This window comes from Pelodiscus sinensis, chromosome Z (genome assembly GCF_052426305.1).
Source record: "Pelodiscus sinensis isolate ZL-2025 chromosome Z, ASM5242630v1, whole genome shotgun sequence".
NCBI lineage: Eukaryota > Metazoa > Chordata > Testudines > Trionychidae > Pelodiscus > Pelodiscus sinensis.
Window position 1 is genome coordinate 23,641,184 of NC_143085.1, and position 18,420 is coordinate 23,659,603.

The 18,420-nt window shown below is 41.5% G+C and overlaps 1 protein-coding gene across 1 annotated transcript; it reads right to left on the reverse strand.

Moving 5' to 3' along the window:
* Positions 1-8,556: 8,556 nt before the first annotated feature.
* FZD10 (frizzled class receptor 10) lies at positions 8,557-16,309 on the reverse strand. The gene has a single exon (XM_075898456.2). The coding sequence runs from the start codon at positions 15,117-15,119 to the stop codon at positions 13,362-13,364; it is 1,758 nt and encodes a 585-aa protein (XP_075754571.1). The 5' UTR covers positions 15,120-16,309; the 3' UTR covers positions 8,557-13,361.
* Between the last annotated feature and the right edge of the window lie 2,111 nt (positions 16,310-18,420).

The following is an 18,420-nucleotide window of genomic DNA, read 5'->3' on the forward strand; positions in this document are numbered from 1 at the left end:
CTTCCTGCTATTTTATTCACTTAGCACTTTATCTTCATCACTTTCTATGCATATTTCTTTTTCCTCTCATGATGCTGGCACCTCCTGGAGGAATTTAGTATTTCCGGTCTTTTAACTGGACCTGCAAAGATGCCTTCCCCCAACTCTCCCACTACCCATGAAATGTGCAAGCCCAGAAAGACAGGAGTTGATGAGATTTCTGGTACAGCTAGCAACACCATGTTTCTTCTCATCTCTTACCTTTCATTCAGTGGAAGTGCAGCAGATCCACTGATTTTCAGGCCTGGTGCAAGACAAATAAATGTATGTAGGTGGAAAGAAGGGGAAAGCAAAATTTGGTCCATATTTAAATGACTTCCTTTCCCTTTTAAGCTACAATTCCTCACAGAGAATTTTTGTTTCTTGGCAATGATCTAAAGAGGCAAAAAATTACGATTACATTTGTCTCTTTATAAAACACTTCTCAAATGCTGTTTAATATAATGGATTGTGATTAAAGTAAGGGAGCTATTATTAGTAATAGGCAAGTTTCAAAATGATTGGATATTGTGATCAGATAAGTTGCCAAAATTTTCTTGGAAACGTCTTGGTTTTGATTGGGCCGTAACTGCCATCAATCTAATATGTAGGCATATCTGTTCCAATCTCAGCTGGAATCTAGAAGAGCCGAAGTGCATGAAGATGTAAAATAACATGAGGGAAGGGTCATGATAAGTTTTATAAACTTCATAAAATGGTCAGCTTGAGTTCAGTGCAAACTATGGGGAAAATTTCATGTCAGATTTTTGTTTGTTTTTATTTTTGAACTGGTTCCCCCTCTATAATTATAACAGGGTTCAAATAACATTTGCTTCATCTGAGACACAACCTTATCACTATCAATAAGTAACAGTTGAATTTAATTGACTTGGAAATTGTGTTGAGGGATAACAATGCAAACTCAACTTACACTTTATATAAGTATACAGCACCCACTTCAGCAAATGCATGAAACTGTGGATGTAGAACAAGACAAGTACAGGCAGTCCCCGGGGGTTACGTACAAGATAGGGACTGTAGGTTTGTTCTTAAGTTGAATCTGTATGTAAGTCGGAACTGGCGTCCAGATTCAGTCGCTGCTGAAACTGACCGCCAGTTCTGACTTACATATAGAATCAACTTAAGAACCCCAAGCGTCCCCAAGTCAGCTGCTGCTGAAATTGATCAGCAGCTGATTCCAGGAAGCTCCTCGGCACTACTGGACCAACCCAGCAGCACCCCATCTGCTCTGCCCCAGGCATCCTGATTCAGCCGCTGCTGAAACTGACCAGCAGCGGCTGAATCAGGACCAGAGCAGCTGGGGTGCTGCTGGGTTGGACCAGTAGCGCCCAGAGCGGTGCTGCGGGACCAACAGGCAGCACCCCAGCTGCTCTGCCACAGGCGTCCGGAGAAAAGCCTAGTCTGCTGGGGGGGGGGGAGGCCTGTACTAGCTGCGCCCTCCCGCCCACCCCAGCAGACCAGGAAGACACGGGCGGCGGACCGAGACGCACCGCGGTCCCGCCGCCTGGGTCCTCTGCGGCTTTGCTCCCAGTCTCCCTGGTCTGCTGGAGACCAGCAGACCAGGGAGACTGGGAGCAAAGCCTCTGAGGACGCCGGCAGCGGGACAGCCGCAGGGCGCCTGGGCTGCCTCGCTGCCCGAGCCCCCCCGCCGCTTTGCAAAGCCTCAGGGAAGCCGGCAGCGGAGCAGCCCAGGCGTGCCTGGGGTGCCCTGCTGCCCGAGCCCCACCCCCCCCGGCTTTGCAAAGCCTCGGGGAAGCCAGCAGCGGAGCAGCCCAGACGCGCCTGGGCTGCCTCGCTGCCCGAGCCCCCCTGCAGCTTTGCACTGCATCTTCCTGGTCTGCAGACCAGGGAGACGCAGAGAAAGCCCCAGAGTACACGGGCGGCAGGACCGTGAGGTCCCGCAGTCCGTGTACTCTGGGGCAGCCCCGTTCGTAACTGCGGATCCGACATAAGTTGGATCCGCGTAAGTCGGGGACTGCCTGTATTTCATTTCAGGTCAGCAACCCTATAGACAATAGGGAAGAGATTTTCAATTGCAGCACAATCCCAGTGAAAGTGTGACTTGTGCTCCTAAACTCTTTGTATCTTTTTTGAAAATCTCTTCCTTATGGTTAATTGACATGAGTATATTGTCTGGCTTTCTAAAATAGGAGAAAAGGTTTAAGCCTTGAAGCAGCAAAAGATGTAAACACATACTCAACTTTAATAAACATATGTATCACCCCACTGAAGCCAATGGGATTACATGCATGCTTAAAACAAAGCCTGTGTGTTTTGCACCATCGGGCCCTAATCTTCCATAGTTTGTGATTATAAAATTCACAGCTCCATAAACATTGGAACTCAGGAGCAGGCCCAAATATGCATCTTAAAAATGGCTAATAAAATAAGAAATTAACAAATGGCCAAGAAAACAGAATTTATGTAAAAATGAACCAGTTTTACAAAATGCCAATGCCTAAAAAAAAGGACAACAAGACATTCTGATTCAATTTATAACACAAGTTAACAATTTCAAAACTATGTAAGTGAATTAGGGCTGGTTTCTGCCCAAATCTGTACTCATTTAACATTTCAACCAGAAAGGACACTGTCTGAATGACCTGCTAACCTGCATCCTACTTCAGAAGACATTCAAATCTGCACTTGAAAGGGAATCCTCTGAACTGGCATTCATGCTAAAATTCGACACTCTCCGCAGGGGAATTAACAAAGACTCCAACTATCTTAGCCATTACAAAGATAGCTTCCCCAATTATCACCTCTAATACTATTAACTCACAGACATCTACCCTTCCCCACCTCTAATATCATTAACTCACTGGCATTCACCTTCCTTCCCCCCCCCCCCCCCATATCCCCCTTCTGTTCTGTAATGTGATTTGTCCTTTTCATATGTGTTCATTTTTTTAATTGTATCCTTTGGTATACATGGCTGTGACTATTTTCTTCCACTATTTGATCTGAGGAAGTGGGTCTGGCCCACGAAAGCTCATCATCTAATAAACCATCTTGTTAGTCTTTAAAGTGCTACATAGTCCTGTATTTTGTTTCATTTAACAAGATCTACATTTTGGTAAACGTATAGAAATAATCAAAATACAAATACAATTTTACTGTATCTCTGTGTCAATACTAAGGAGTTGCTCCTATTTACCCATATCTATTTCAAAATTGATCTAGTTAAATTGTCATACAACTATGTGTAGAAATGTCCTTAAGAGGCTCTTTCCCTTTCATAGTCAATGAAACATAAGACCATGTCTGCACTAGGAAACTATTCTGAAATTACTAAATTTGATTTAAGAACTCCTCGTTTAACAAAGTCAAACTAGCATGTCCTAAGTACGGGGAAACCTCAGAATTAGTCTGAGGTAAGCTCTGTTAATGTGGACTTGCTATCTTGGATTTAGAGCTCTAGGAAGCACTGGGGAGTAAATAGTCTGAATTACTCTGGGGAATAATTATTTTGAAATAGCATCACTGGAGCATCCACACTACTGTTATTTCGAAACTAGACAATTAGCCCACCATAAAACGGGATTTTCAGGTCTCTCCTCCACGTCGGTCTTCTCTCCTGAGCCTCCAATCTCTCGCTCTGTCTCTCTCTCTCTCTCTCTCCTTCTCCTATTGCCTCCTCCCCTCTCTCTCTGCTCTCCTCCATCTCCTGCCTCTCTCTCCGTCTCTATCTTTCTCTTCTTCTCCCCCTCCTGCCTCTCACTTGGAGGAGCGCGGAGCCCAAACGGTCGCTTGCACCACTTGCTCCCACGCGGCGGCACGGCTGAGCGGCGCAGAAGTCAGCCGAGCGCAAATGGGGGCGGGGTGGTGACATCCACAGCCAGTCCCCGCCCCCTGGCCATATATGTCACCTCCCCGTCTCCCTTTCCCTCCACCATGGCGCTTGGCTGACTTCTGCACTGCTCAGCTGGGCCGCCGCGGGGGAACAAGCAGAGCAAGCAGCCGTCTTGGCCCCGCACTCCCCACGCAGCACGGGCTGCCCAGAGGGAAGAGCCAGCATTTCAGCAACAACACTGCCCAGATGGAACAGTCAGGATTTCAGCAAGAGCACTGCCCAGAGGGAACAGCCAGCATTTCAGCATTATAAACTCATAGACACTGGGCTACTATATTTCAAAGTAACTATTTCAGAATTAGTGTTACTCCTGATGAAAAGCATGACTATAGATTTTGAATTCTACAGCCCATCATTTTGAAATAATGGGCTTGGTAGTATGGACACTCTGCTTATAAATTTGACTTTGGATGGGGAGTTATTTTGAAATAAAGTTTGAGTGTAGACCAGAGCTAAGTACTTTTGAAAATCTAACATGTCTGAGTTAAAAAAATGAACATGCTTCCGCAATGTAAGATAAAGAGGAAAGTGATAAGTATGACAACAATGCCTGATGTAACAATAGAACAGCTGATCTTTCCCGCTTACCCTCTATCCTCACCAAAAAAATTTTTTAAAGTCATTTTTTAACATTTTAAAAAAACCTGTTTTTAAATAAATCAAAATTCCACTTAAATGTGTTGATTGTCAAAACACCTAACCCCCGCCCAGAAATTTTGGTTTAATTTCTAGGGTTTTATTCCCCCATAAAAATTCAATTTTTGCAGTAAAATTGGTTGATAACTGAAAATTAAGAAAATTTTGACAGTTCTGCTAAAATAGTAAAAAAATTAAAAAGGAAAAGGATATAAATGAGTATCAAACTATATAAAAATTTCATCATCATGATTTCACATTTTATTAAATCATGCTATTGATCGTGTCCCATGCTTTACAATTTTATTAAATAATATTTGCAGGTATAGTGTCTAATATTTCTTGAAAGTTAAACTGATATCAAACTTTGATAAAATGCACAGATCAACTAGAGTAGAGTTTCATTGTTATTTCTCATGGATGAATGTCAGTCTCAGATGGTGCTACACAAAAAAGAAAAATGGGAAAAAAAGAAAAAACTAAGGCTATGTCTAGACTGCAGAGTTTTTCTGGGATACCGTAACCTGGAAAAAGCTTTGCCACGTCCAGGGAATGCATCTGCTTTTTTGGAACAGTTTCTGAAAAAGTGGTAGCGTTCTTTTGGCATTTCTGTATTCCTCACAATGGGAGGAATAAGGGATGTTCTGAAAGAGGAGGATTTTCTGAAATTTGGCCCCATGTAAATGGGCCAAATTTTGGAAAAGCCTCTTCAGAAAAAAAAAAAAAAAAAAAGTGGAAAAAGAGATGCAAATTGTGGTTTGCAATTTGCATATCTTTTTCTGATAAAACTCTGCAGTCCAGATGTATCTATAAAGAAAATGTCACTTTTCTGAAACAAAGAAATGTTTCTAGATGTAATGCTCCCTTTCAGAATCTGCTGCCCTCCTTAGAGGTTCTCTGGGTTCGCCATCACTGTTGGATTCTAATATCTATTTGCTATCCCTGTCCTACTGAAAAAAAAAGATAAAACAAAAGTTTTGAAACAGTTCTTAACCTTTACAAAAAGTTCAAAGCTGCTGAAACTAGTGGTCACAACCACTGAACCCTTTGTATGGGCAAACGAGAGATTCAAAGGGTTGCTGAGAAGGAGAGTGAGGGAAGAAAGGCATATGGAAATGAGAAAGGCTGATCTGCAATGTAAGAGCTGGGAAGGGAAAGAGAGTTGCTGATCAGTGAAGGAAAAGGAGACAGCAGAGGCATAGCGAGGGTGTTATGCACCAGGGGCAAAAGCAAAATTTGTGCTCCTCCCCCGCCCCCTGCCACTATGTGACAGGTCCCCGAACTTGGCGAATGGCTGAGCCCAACCCTGGGAGGAAGTGGGGAGTTTGTACCGCGTCTTCCCCTACCCTTTCCAGTCTGGGGCAGGCACTATCACTCTGTTGAAAATGTACGAGGGTGGAGCTGGGGGCAGAGAGGTGGGGAAGAGGCTTCAGCAGGCAGTGGTGGATAGAGGAGGAGCAGGCAAGCCAAAGGATGATAGGAGGAGCAGAGGGGCAATTACCTCATCATACCGTCTTTGCTACGTCAGTGAATGTAAGAGATTAATTTGCCTGTTAAAATAACACTCAGAAAAACTTTAAAAATAAAACTAACACACAAGAATCGCCCTCACTTTCTTGAAGGTACTTGAAGCAATAAGCAGCCTAAGGCTGAGGTTACACTGCAAGCACGATTTTCTGTCTGCCACGAGGACTTTTTCCTTCAGGCTGCTGTGAGATTTTATCCTTAAGTAAAGGAGAGAGGTTTCTCTGAGCTGCTCTTCCAAATTTCACACAAGCCATTCAGCTGAAGCCATAGATATCAAGACTCAAGGCCAGCCTTGCCTTTGACAGACTGCCTCACCAGGTATTCACAATCACAACGTCCGGACATGTATAAGACTTTTAGTTGTACCTACAGTTTTCAAACACACAATTTTTTTTCTACCATTGAAATATATCTGTTTAAACAACTTCATCATATCCCCATTACTCCTTACAAGGTACATTGCCCATGGAGGTCAATGAGGCTGGGCTATTTTATGTGTAAAGGTACTGAGAAATGTATATGTCAATACCATGATGGCAATGCCTATGTTATGTAAATAATACCAAATAATAATTGCCAAATGAGACCACTTCCCAACCTGTTTACAAAGGGCCTGATACAATTTAAATTTTAAGCTAGGATTGAGCCCAAAACAATCTGTTGACATGACCCCAAAAGATACAGATAACATGGTATCTAACATGGCACCTTCATTTCTTGTTGGAATTGCAATCTCAGCCCATAGGAAAAGAGTGGGTGTGTCTGTGATGCAGGAGTGGGTATTAAAGCTGCCCATAGAAGGAGACAAACAAACAAACAGGATTGCAGGGTTGCCAGAGACATTGGAAGGTTGCCTTCCCTTCACTCTCCTCCTCCATAGCAGGAGCAACACCCCACTCCGGCAGGGCTTTGTGAGGGCAGCAATGAAAAATCTAATGGGGAGAACTTCCACTACCACCAACAACCCCTCCTTTCCCTAGGGGACCCCATTCCAGCAGTCCATCCTTCTCCTGGGACAACAGCCTGAGACTGCCATACCTGCATGAACAGGGCCCTGATGATCAATCTCCCCATGCCAAACTGGTTCCTGACGGATCAGTAGCTGTCCAGTGTGGTGAGCTTCCACATGGCAATGGTGACACGCTTCTCCAGAGGGATGGCAGATCACATGTGTATGTCCCATTGTCTGAGGACAGTGGCAAGCCACTCACACAGCTGCAGAAAAGTCTCCTTCATCATCCGGAAATTTTGGAGCCACTGCTGGTTGCTCTACCGCTCCATGACGAGCCAGTCTCACCAGTCAGAACTGGTGTCCAGATGCCAGAAGTGGAGGTGCATGGTGTGAAGGGGAGGACAGGTGGGATCCAGAGAGCCAATGAGGGACTCCAGGATGAGGAGGGAGGGCTGGTGTCCACAAGGGCAACCACAGCAGGCAAAAGAATGGGTTTGCTGTCCCTCAATGAGGTAGGCAAAAGAGAAGAGCCTGCGACATGGCTGTATGGGGGGGGGGTCCCTTTAAACTTGAGCCTTAGATAGTCTTAGGCAGCATCCATGGGATGAGAATGCTGTCCTGAAGCCCTGCATAAAGTGCTTCTGTGTGCGATTCACATCCAATGAGTATGGATGCTCTATTTCAAAATAGCTAAGTGCTATTTCTAGGGCACTTGGTGTAGTTTACTCCAAAATAATTGTGCAGTATAGATGTAGCCCTAGAGAATCCATGAGTGGAATATTATCTAGCAGCATTGCCAACTTTTCCAGTGCTTACTGGGCTCATAGAAAATATTTAGGAGTTAATTAGAGCTAATCAACAGCACAGAACACTGAGAGCCAGAACTGGCTGCTGTAAACAAGCTTTATGGAACCATGGGAAACTTAGCCACACTCATGATAAGTGGACATCCAGCTAATTAAAATCATGCTGGACTATGGATGTTGCCAGACCAGAGATTCAACCTGCAGTGAAATTTACATGAAAGTGAAATTCTGGTACCCACACAGCACTAGTGAAGAGCTGAAGCTTGATCCAGAGACCACTTATATCAGTGGGAAACACATTAACTTCACTAGCAACACTTTGACGTCAGTGGATCAGATACATGGAGAAGGCAGTGATATAACTAGAGAATAAAAAGAGAAAAATTACTTTTTAAAATAATTTGTTACAGCAAATACACACAAAGCTCGGACTTGCCTCTTGCAAAAATCCTGACTGCTCCACATTTGGGAGTGTAAGAAAGAGTGTACTGTTCCCAACTATAAATGTCTGGGACAAACTCTTCTCTCAGACACACTGGTGTAATTCCAAAGTGACTCCATGAACTCAGTTTACATTTGTGTAACTAAGAGTAGACTTTGGCTGACATCCCGCATATACAATATTAACAAACCACCCAAGCCTCATTCTTGTTATTTATTTGGTCACTAAAACCTCTTGGTGGAATTAAAGTCTTATGATGTGCCATTTCCTAAAGGTATCCATTACAGTTCAAAAGCAAGACAAAGAACAATTTGGAATAACATTTATTAAGCCAAAATCTGAAACACCAAACCATGTCCTGTCTCTGTTTTACAGACCTGTTTCTGTGTTTCTCCTAGATGAGCATAAAAAAAATAAACAGCACAATTTAAGATGAATGGTCCAGCAGGCTGCAAGCTGTACTCGTGAAGGGGCGGGGGAGGGAGGGGCAGGAGAGGAGGGAGGGAATGAAGCCATGCTTGGATTAGCACCTACTCTGATTTTAGCCTGGAGTTAACTAAAAATAAAGCTTTTGTAAAGGGAATGTGGATGCCACTTTAATTATAACAGCACAACCAGTACCACTACAATATAGTTTGGGGTGAGTTGAATAAAGCAGTGTTTTGTAAATGAATAATGATTTTGCTTTAAGTCAATCAGATCCAAGTGTGTTAAGAGAGATGAAATAATGCTGGAAGGCAGTGGGAGGTAGAAGAGCCTCAAAGTGCAAACAGGTGCTGATCTCCCTTCAGGGAAGACTGAATACCACAGACCTTGAGGGGTTGTCACTTCTGATCAAAGCAAGCACCAAGACCACATAATCACCATCACCCACCTTGTAAAGCATCACCTGATTTATCATCTGTCAGTGTTAATAACTTGGCTGTTCTGTCCAAAATATTTAAAAACATTACACAAGGAGAACATTTCAGATTTTTTCCCAAGGAATGTGTAAATGTTTTTAACTAAAATGCACTGAATTTCCCCTTTGAGGTCATCTGTTTTAGAAGACCACCTGTCATCAAAAGACCACCTGAGCACATAATACCCCATCATTACAGTGCTATCCCTTGAAGCCAAGGGTTTTAAGTTTAGGATAAGAAGGGTGTGTGTTACAGATATTGTTGGTACTGGTCTTTTCATATAGTTTGAAGCCATAAGGTGACAGCCATATGTGAATAATGGCCTCATAATAACATGCAGCTGAAATGCTACTTCTGGAAAAATCTGATAGGGGCTCTGAACAATATATTTCAACTGGGTTATATTCTCCCAGTTGTCTTGATACTGTGGTATTCTAGGTGTTAGAATCTGTCCAAATGCACCATATCTTGAGCCAAAATTTGAAGCTATGAGACTATATTCTGTTTCCATTACACCAGAGTAAATCAAATGTAGTGGTGTTATATAATGACCAACACCAGTGTAAGTGTAGGCACAATTTGGCCTAGTTGTTTTAATGTTTGATTCTTTCCAAATCACATTTTACCCTGCACCTTCTTAACTCCTTACCCTCTCCGTAATAAAACTATCAAAACATAATCCACTAAGATCCCAAATTCCCCTCCTTACTAAACTAATCTTGATCCATGTAACTTTCTTTCACTTGATACTTTCACATAAATAGACACAACCTGGGTGAGGCATCATAATCTACATTCTTTGAAGCAAATGGCACCCTTGGATGTGTATACACAACTCCCACTGAAGGCAATTGGATTGGCACACACATATCTGGTAGATGCATTTGGTTCTTGATGTGTATTGCCTGTACTGACTAGCTAGTTGTAAAGACTTCTGTGATATTCTTGTCTAAGCAAACTACTGAAATACATTTGACTGGAATGCAATAAATCTCTTTTTCTAGAGATGAATTTCTGAGAAATTCCTTTCCCTCTGGAGTTTACAATGAGGTTAATATTTATTTTGTTGATGTGCACTGTAATGTAAAAAGCATCCATCCTTGGGGCAAACGTGTAGAATTCTTTATGGAAAAATCCCATGGAATATAATCAGGATGAATCCAAGATTTCTTTAGTAACTTAACAGGATTAAAAAGAAATGTCTCTTAAAAATAGAGATTAGTAGCACTTTTTAAAATAAATCTGTAGAATTCTAAGGCAGGAATAAAGTTCTCTATTAAATTCTTATCATTGGTCAGAAACCTATTGTAAAGTGGTCACTTTCTAACACGTACTATCCCACATTTCTGTAAGAGGTCTATCATGGCCTTCTCCACCTTCTTTTACTAGCACTGTCAATACTATCCACATAAAATTATTGGAGGATGCAAGATAGGGAAAGATTCAATGTTGAAGCTAACTCATCCTAGAGATAGAATAATAGAATAGAATCATAGATGCCCTATGAGGTAATCATTCGGTTCAAATATATTTCCAGAATATTAAGGACTAAGTTGATAACAAAAACATCAATTTACTTGAGACATACATCTTGCTTATCAATACCAGAGATTTTTAAAAAAGCAGTACTTAATAACAATAAAAATGGGCATAAATACCCACACTTCTTGCTCTAATGTTAGCAAGTGTACAATTGACGTATCTAGCTAAACACTTCAGATATTGTGCCTTTATAAAAACAACTTGTAGTCTTGCTCTGTTAATACTAAAGGATTCACATTGAAGTTAACTGATTAAACTCTTTGTTTGCAGATGATTGGGAATAAGGTGTAAATTTTTAACAGTAATTAATAATTGGAACCATTTACCAAGGATTATGGTGGATTAACTATTACTGGCATTTTTAAAATCAAGATGGGTTTTGTGCTTTTTAAATGATATGCTCTAGGAACTATTTTGGGGAAGTTCTATGACATGTATTATGCAGGAAGTCAGACTAGGTATCACAAAATTCCTTTCTGCCCTGCAATATACGAATCCCATCATGCTTACTTAATTTTTAAGGCAGGTCATTCTGTTTACTGTTCCACAATTATCATTTACCATGAAAAGAAACTAGCAGCAATTTATTTTTAAGTGTTACCTACCACTCAGTGTACTTTGCCATATATTGCATAATCTTGGTTGTTCCCATACTTAAGACTGCAGCCTAAAACATTCTCTAAATACGTATCTATCATTTATAAAAGTGCTCCTTATCTTTATCCCAAAGAGGACACAGAATTTTTTAAAGTAGACCTGGTACTGGAAAGGTGATCACAACACCAATGGACTTTCTAAGTTAATTGGTATTCTGAAGCTTCTTATTTAATGAAGCTTGTCCTTAGGATCTTACATAACTGATCTTAACTAGAATGAAAGCATTAATGCAGTAGTTTCAGAACAAAATGTGTTTAGAGCCATGTCCTAGTTTGGCTCCGCCAGGGTGTACTCTGACAGGATTAACTTCCAAGACGTCTACAAAGCTTCATTCCAAAGAATGGCACATAGACACAAAAGGGTGGAAGGGGGTGTCATATTTTAGTTGTAACTTCATTACAATTTACACAAAAGATATATATATATATGCTCTCTCTGAAAATTGTTCACCAACTGTTTTCCCCTACTGATCTTTTACTAGTCTCTTTATGGTTATTAATTCACTACCTTTCAGTACTATTACCAGGAAAACAAATCTTTGTTATGTACGGGTTGCATTATATAAAACAGTGCTGTAGTAATTCAGCTCTCTTCAACATGCTGAATGTGCTCTCTGCAGATTTTAAAGCGGTTTATAACCAAGGATCATTGTTGTAATCTTTGTTCTTAGTAAACATAATATTAAATCACTGGGTATCTATTTTAAAGCTCCTTTTCATTCAGTTCTCTTAATTGCAAAGATTCATAGAAAGATGCAACTTAAAACTTTTTTTTTCAACTTGCTATTCTCCCATTGCACAGTAAGGGTCAATCCGATTACACTTGCAGTCCTTATGTGTCAAGTATAACATACTTCACTCTGGAATGCTACATTCAAAATATACCTTTAGTAAATCATTGAGAACAAAGTTTATTAACCACAAAGCACATGGAGGAAGTTTAGAGCAGACAAAATTATCAAACTAATGTATGTATTTTATTTTTATAAAATAATGGAGCATGAAAAATAGCTGTATATTACAAACATATACAGCAAATAATTGTGCCCTTCAAGCACAGATAAAGAGCATCACTCTGTACAAAGCTTGCTTTTGCAGAATCTAGTGCTTCTTGATCTATTCATGGTGAGAATTTGTTTAACAATAGAAAGAGTCAATAAGCCCTTTGGGTCTCTTTGAATTGACCGCACCCCACACGCACTTTTTTTTTTTGCACAAATCAGTCCAAACGTGTATAACATTGGCTTGATTTCCATTAAAAAGCCACAAAATGTAACACTAAAGGGTTTCTGAGGACTAGACCTCTTAGTTCTTTTGTTAAGAGATTTCTTTTGTTGTCTTTATGTACAGCAAAATGCTTGTTTCTCTTTTCATGTCATGGTAAGGAAAAAAAATGTATTGCACATTATTCTTATTCACAAAGTTTGTGTCTCATGCAGGAAGTTTCTCTTTTAGTGAAAGAATATTGGTGAGCTTATAGATTGAAGCTATTTTAAATACTTCAAACCCACTAGGCTGAAGGAGAGTTGTAAAGGGTTTCTTTTTTCTTAGGTTAGCACAGAAGTTGCTTTCCACTTACTTAGAGTAGGCCTCTGTGAAATTGTTAAGTTTCCCAAACCCCCACAATTTTCTGTCAGGCTCTTTAAAAAATATCGTACTTCCATAAAATTTGATTATATCTTGTTATTTAGAAATCTGTAGCAACTCCAGCTCAGCTTCATATAAAGTTTATGAAGAGGGTTTTTTTTATCAGAAGGCTGGATGAAATATCTTAGTACAAATTAGCAACAGAAGAAACTGCTTTAATTAACCATAGTCCTTTCACTGAACATCTTTTCCTAAGTACATTTACCTTCAGTTTATCGATAGGTCCTAAATTTCAGTGAGATACATTTTTGCCTTGATTTACAACACTGTTCTCAGACAAAAAGCACCTTTTAAAATGTTTCTACTGCGGGCATTTAGAAGTGTCTACAAACTGAGATAAAGTTTTTGTTATATACTGTTCATACACAAGTGGGTGGCTGTAATGCTGATTCATATTTTGCATGGTGAGTTTTTTGGGGATGTTGTGGTTTTTTATAGATTCCACTATTTGTAATGACACTTGCAGGTTTTCTCCTACTTCTCTTTTTTAATCTTTGACTACAAACATTTTGCCAGGATTGAAGTGTCTTGGAAGTCCAGATCCACATACCACTGGTAATGCCCACAATCAGCAACATGAAAATTTTCACCATAAAAATTTCTACTGCAGGAATGGAATTATTCATCATGCAGTCCAAATGTTTAGTCTGATTGTTCATCTTGCATTTATATTGCATTGCCACAATTTTCCAATAATCCATGTTAAGTCTTTCATAAAAGTAGCAAGCTATTACGCATGTAGCAGGCACTGTATATAAAACTGAAAAAACACCGATCCTGACCATAAGTTTCTCCAACTTATCTGTGTTTTCTCCACCTGTTTTCATCACCCTCCTGATATGGAAGAGGGCCACAAAACCAGAAAGAATGAAAGAAGTGCCTATGATTAGATAACAAGCCAAAGGAATGAGTACAAATCCAGTTAAGGCATTCACATCCATGCTTCCAACATAGCACAATCCTGTCAGCTCATCTCCTGCTACCCTTCTCATAACTAAGATCATTATGGTCTTCACAGCTGGAATGGCCCAGGCTGCCAAATGAAAGTAGCTGCTGTTGGCTTCAATTGCTTCATGCCCCCATTTCTTCCCAGCAGCCAGAAACCAAGTTAAAGTCAAAATTACCCACCACAATGAGCTTGCCATACCAAAATAATACAGGACCAGGAACACAATGGTGCATCCGGTGCTTTCCAGTCCCTCCTGGATAACGTAAAGTTGCCCACTGTCTCTGTCACAGGCTATGCTCTCAGCGCCTGAAAAGAGGCGAATAATGTACCCCACTGAATAGACACAGTAGCACATTGACAGGAAGATGATGGGCCTTTCAGGGTACTTGAAGCGCTGAGGATCTATCAGAAAAGTGAGCACGGTGAAAGCACTGGAAAAGAAGCACAGGATGGACCAGATGGCAATCCAAATGACAGCAAACTGTTTGTCCTCCTTGCTCCAGTAAACATCCACCCCTGGGGTGCAGAGTGGAGCGCAGGAAGCACTCTTCTCCACATGATGGAACTTGCCAGGGTTCTCACAGGTGGCTCTGCTGAAGCTGTCCTTGTGCTGCTGCAAATCGTGACCATTGCTGGGCCTCTGCGGCCTAAACATGGGTGGCAACATGCTGGAGCCTCTGGGTGGCTCATCGGATCCGTTGTTAGGGGCTTCCATGCATAGGTAATTGGGATCATTCTTATTGGGCAATTTGCTGCAGTCTAAGGAGTCTGGCCACTTGAAATTGAATTGTTCCATGATGGGAGAGCATTTCAGCCTGGCCTGCTCACACATAACCCTGCAGGCTGGGATTGGCGTGGAGACCTGCTCCGTGCACATAGGGGCATAGAGAGAGCAAAGGAAGAATTTCAAGTGGCTGTGACAGCCATACTCCACCAAGGGGGCAAACTCATGCAGCTGAATGGCCGCTTCCCTTTGGTTCTCATGCCCCATCAAGTTAGGCATCCTAGTCATGTTGTAGCCTATATCCTTGCACATGGGGATTTCTATGGGCTGGCATCTCCCATCGCCTGGGCGGTCAATGTCTATGGAGCTGATCCCAGTGCAAAAGCAAATTAGACGAAAGGACAGGAGGAGAGTTTGCACGAAGTTCCTCCTCTCGGGCCCCATGTTTTCAGCCACAACGAAACGTCCAGCCACGCGTGCAGTCGGAGCACGGGTGCTTTTCGCAGGCGAATTACGCTCCGGGAGGGGAGTTCAGTCCAGCCGCTCCACGGCTCCCTCGCCGGAGAGCATCGCCCTCCACTTTCACAAGGGACTTTCACCGCCGCGTGGGACAGACACCAGCGGCGCTAGAAAGGTCAGCACAGCCCACAGCCATTAATTAGCCAGCTGCTGCGCGCGTGTCTCCTGCTTCCAAGCCACTCTCAGCAAAAGTCCGTGCAAGTCATTTTCCAGCCCCGGTGGCGCTGGCAGGGAGGGAAGGAGAGACGCTAGGGGCAGTTTGCAAACAATCAGCCGTTCTGGAGCCACCCCCATCCATAGACTCACCAAACTTACTGCGAGGAGCCGAGAAACTTCCTTTTTTTTCTCTAAGGGTTCCACTTCGGAGACCTCTCCAGCGCTCCCTCCCTGCGGTCCCCCAGACACAGCGATAGCTCTTGGTTTGTTGTTAAATCCAAGTGATCAATTTCCACATGTCCCGGAGGGTTTTTGGTCGGTGCTGCAGTCTTTAGGCGATCTTCGTGCTCCCTAGGTGGCGGCGCGGTGGTGGCGTATCCCACAGCAGAGAAAAAGGAGAAGGAAATATCTTCTAAGCCATCGGAGAAGGGCTGAAACCCTCCCCCTTCTATTTTTGCAACGGGTTTGTCCTTTAGCGCTTTGCAAGGCAGGACTGGTTCTGATCTCTCCTCTCCTCTTAGTAGTAGCAAGTCCTGGGACTGTTGCAGCTGTTTTTTAGGAGGTGGTTGTGTTCCAGGATTTAAAAAAACAAAACAAAACAAAACAAAACCCTGTGCAAGATCCGCCTTGCCTACGACACCCACTTTGCATGAGAAAGGTGAAGCTGACACGGTGATTACTTTCCAATCACTCGGAACGCCTTGAAACCTCCTTAAGGACCCCTACAGGTTTTCCTTGATCACAACAGATAAAAAAGCCTCGTTTGTTTCGCTCTCACCCTCTCTTCTTCCCCCCTCTCCCCGCCCTTGAAAGTTTAACAAGATCTTTTTTCTCTCTTTAGACTACTACCACCTCACCTGCCGTCCTAATTCAGGTAGGAAAGAAGCCCAAGGAAATCGAGTTTTAAGGATGCTTATATCCCAGACAGAGCATTGGAGATGGTGCCTCCTTGATTCTCTTTTTTGAGAGGGGAGAAGGAGATGCAGGGAAATGCTTTAGAAGGGAGGATGTGGGGAGGATGCATTTTATGGCAAGTGTGCCATAAACTCTTGGCTGACAGAGTCATAAAAGCCGGGTTCCACTGCAGTAGAATCTCATCAGTTTACAAGATTTCTGCTTTGATTGTGTCGAATTCCTGAAACCGAACAACGCAGTCAGGATATCTCACAGTATCTGAGTGCACATCAAGTGAAACTGGCAGATTCCTTTACATAAGAAAATCAGAGTGGACCAGAGAAAGAAAGTCCTGGTGAAAGAACGTGATTTAATTCATTCAAGACCTTGAGATTTTGGAGAAGAAAAAGTGGCAGGGCAGATCTTTAACAATGAGTTGGGTGTTTTAGTTACTGCTTTGTTTTTATTTTAAAAATAAAACCACTAGGATCATTTTGATCATATTATAGTAATAATATTTGGGGATCTTATGCCAGTAAAACTGCCATTGATTTTAATGGGGTTCCATATAGGTAAAAACTACAGGATGAAGCTCTATCCTCTCCTAAAACTAGAAGTGAAACAACAGTAACCAAAAATAAAATGCTTAGTTAGTTTATAATACTCCTCCGTTCTTCCCTCCTTCTAACTAACTGATCTAGACACAGGCGGAATAAGATGGGTTATTCATAGATTTTTGTTTAATGCTAGAAGGGAACGTTATGATCAAATCCTACAAGATGAGCTTCACTTTCTGATATGAGTTCAATTTTAGACAAACATATTAACAAAGAAAGAAAAATATCTCTCTTCATTCACACCTACATATAATCAGGACTTCTCTCCATTAGTGCCTGCTTCTTATCAAAATCAACATGGATTCTCCTGGAAACTAACAAATCCTGCTGGGTCAGAGTTAATATCTCGCCAGCCTCTAGAAAGGGAACTATTGGCTTCTTTGATTGTGATAAGGGTTTTGGATCCAAGAAAGATCAACAAACCAGGGGTAATGTTTGCTTCTGAAACCCCAAAGATGCTGACAAAGTTTGCCTAAAAATAAAAGGTCCTTAATTTAACTAAAAGAAAGAGCTTGAAATCAGTGGATAACTTCTCTTTAATGACTTTCCAGTGGATTCAGGAATCTTTCTGAAAAAGAGAACAGACAGATAAACTATTGCATCATATCACATTGATCCTTCCTTTGGTCACTTCTAGATGCATTTGGGAACTGTTATGAAGGCAGTCAGTGTTACCAGCAAACAAACAAAAAGGCCTTATTTTTTGGTGACATTGCGCTTGCTCTGAGTATGTGTGTATTTGTGTGTGGTGGACCATTTCCATTCTTCATTAATCTAAGCTGTTTTCTTAGTATTTGTATGCACCTTAGATCCTCTTCCCAAGAGCTCAGTTGGGGGTAGTAAGGAAGTGAAGGGGCAAAGCATTCATAAGGGACAAGGCACCTTTTTTAAAGTTAAATTGAAATGACACTTGAGATGAACATTTCTGATACAGTTTGTTTTGTTGAGCTTGACTGGGTTTTTTTGTGGGGATGGGTTATTTTTTCTTTACAAAGTACTTTATTGTGTATCAAAACCATACTGAAATAATATGGAAAAAAGAAATTAAAACCAAAGTTGGTCTCCTTATTTTGTACAGCTCTTGATAACAGCCACTTCATTTCTTATTTTCCTTGGAGGCTAAAAGAAAATATAAATGTGAAATGTATAAAAGAAAAAAGTTATCCTTTGTAGGAGTTATGTCTCTTAATTGATCTTTTATGTGCTACTTTAAATCTATTAACCATTATGTTAGCCAATACAAACCTCTTCAGATCATTTATTTCTGTTTTTATTACTATTTTAAAAAAAGAAAGCTATCCAGAAATGTCCTCCATTCAACTAGCCTGAGTCAGAGAAACTAACAAACAGAACATTATTATCAAAAAATGAGGGCTCTGAGAAACCAGCAACTGGAAGATAACTCTGTAACTAATAAATGAAAAGAGCCTTTTGATGGCTCCAGCTGAAAAGATATTTTATTTTTTATTTTTTTTCTCCTGTGTGTGGGATTTGAGATGTGTGATTCTATGGAGCAGCCAGGCACCCCTGCTGCTAGGCCCTGGCTAGGAGTTGGCCCC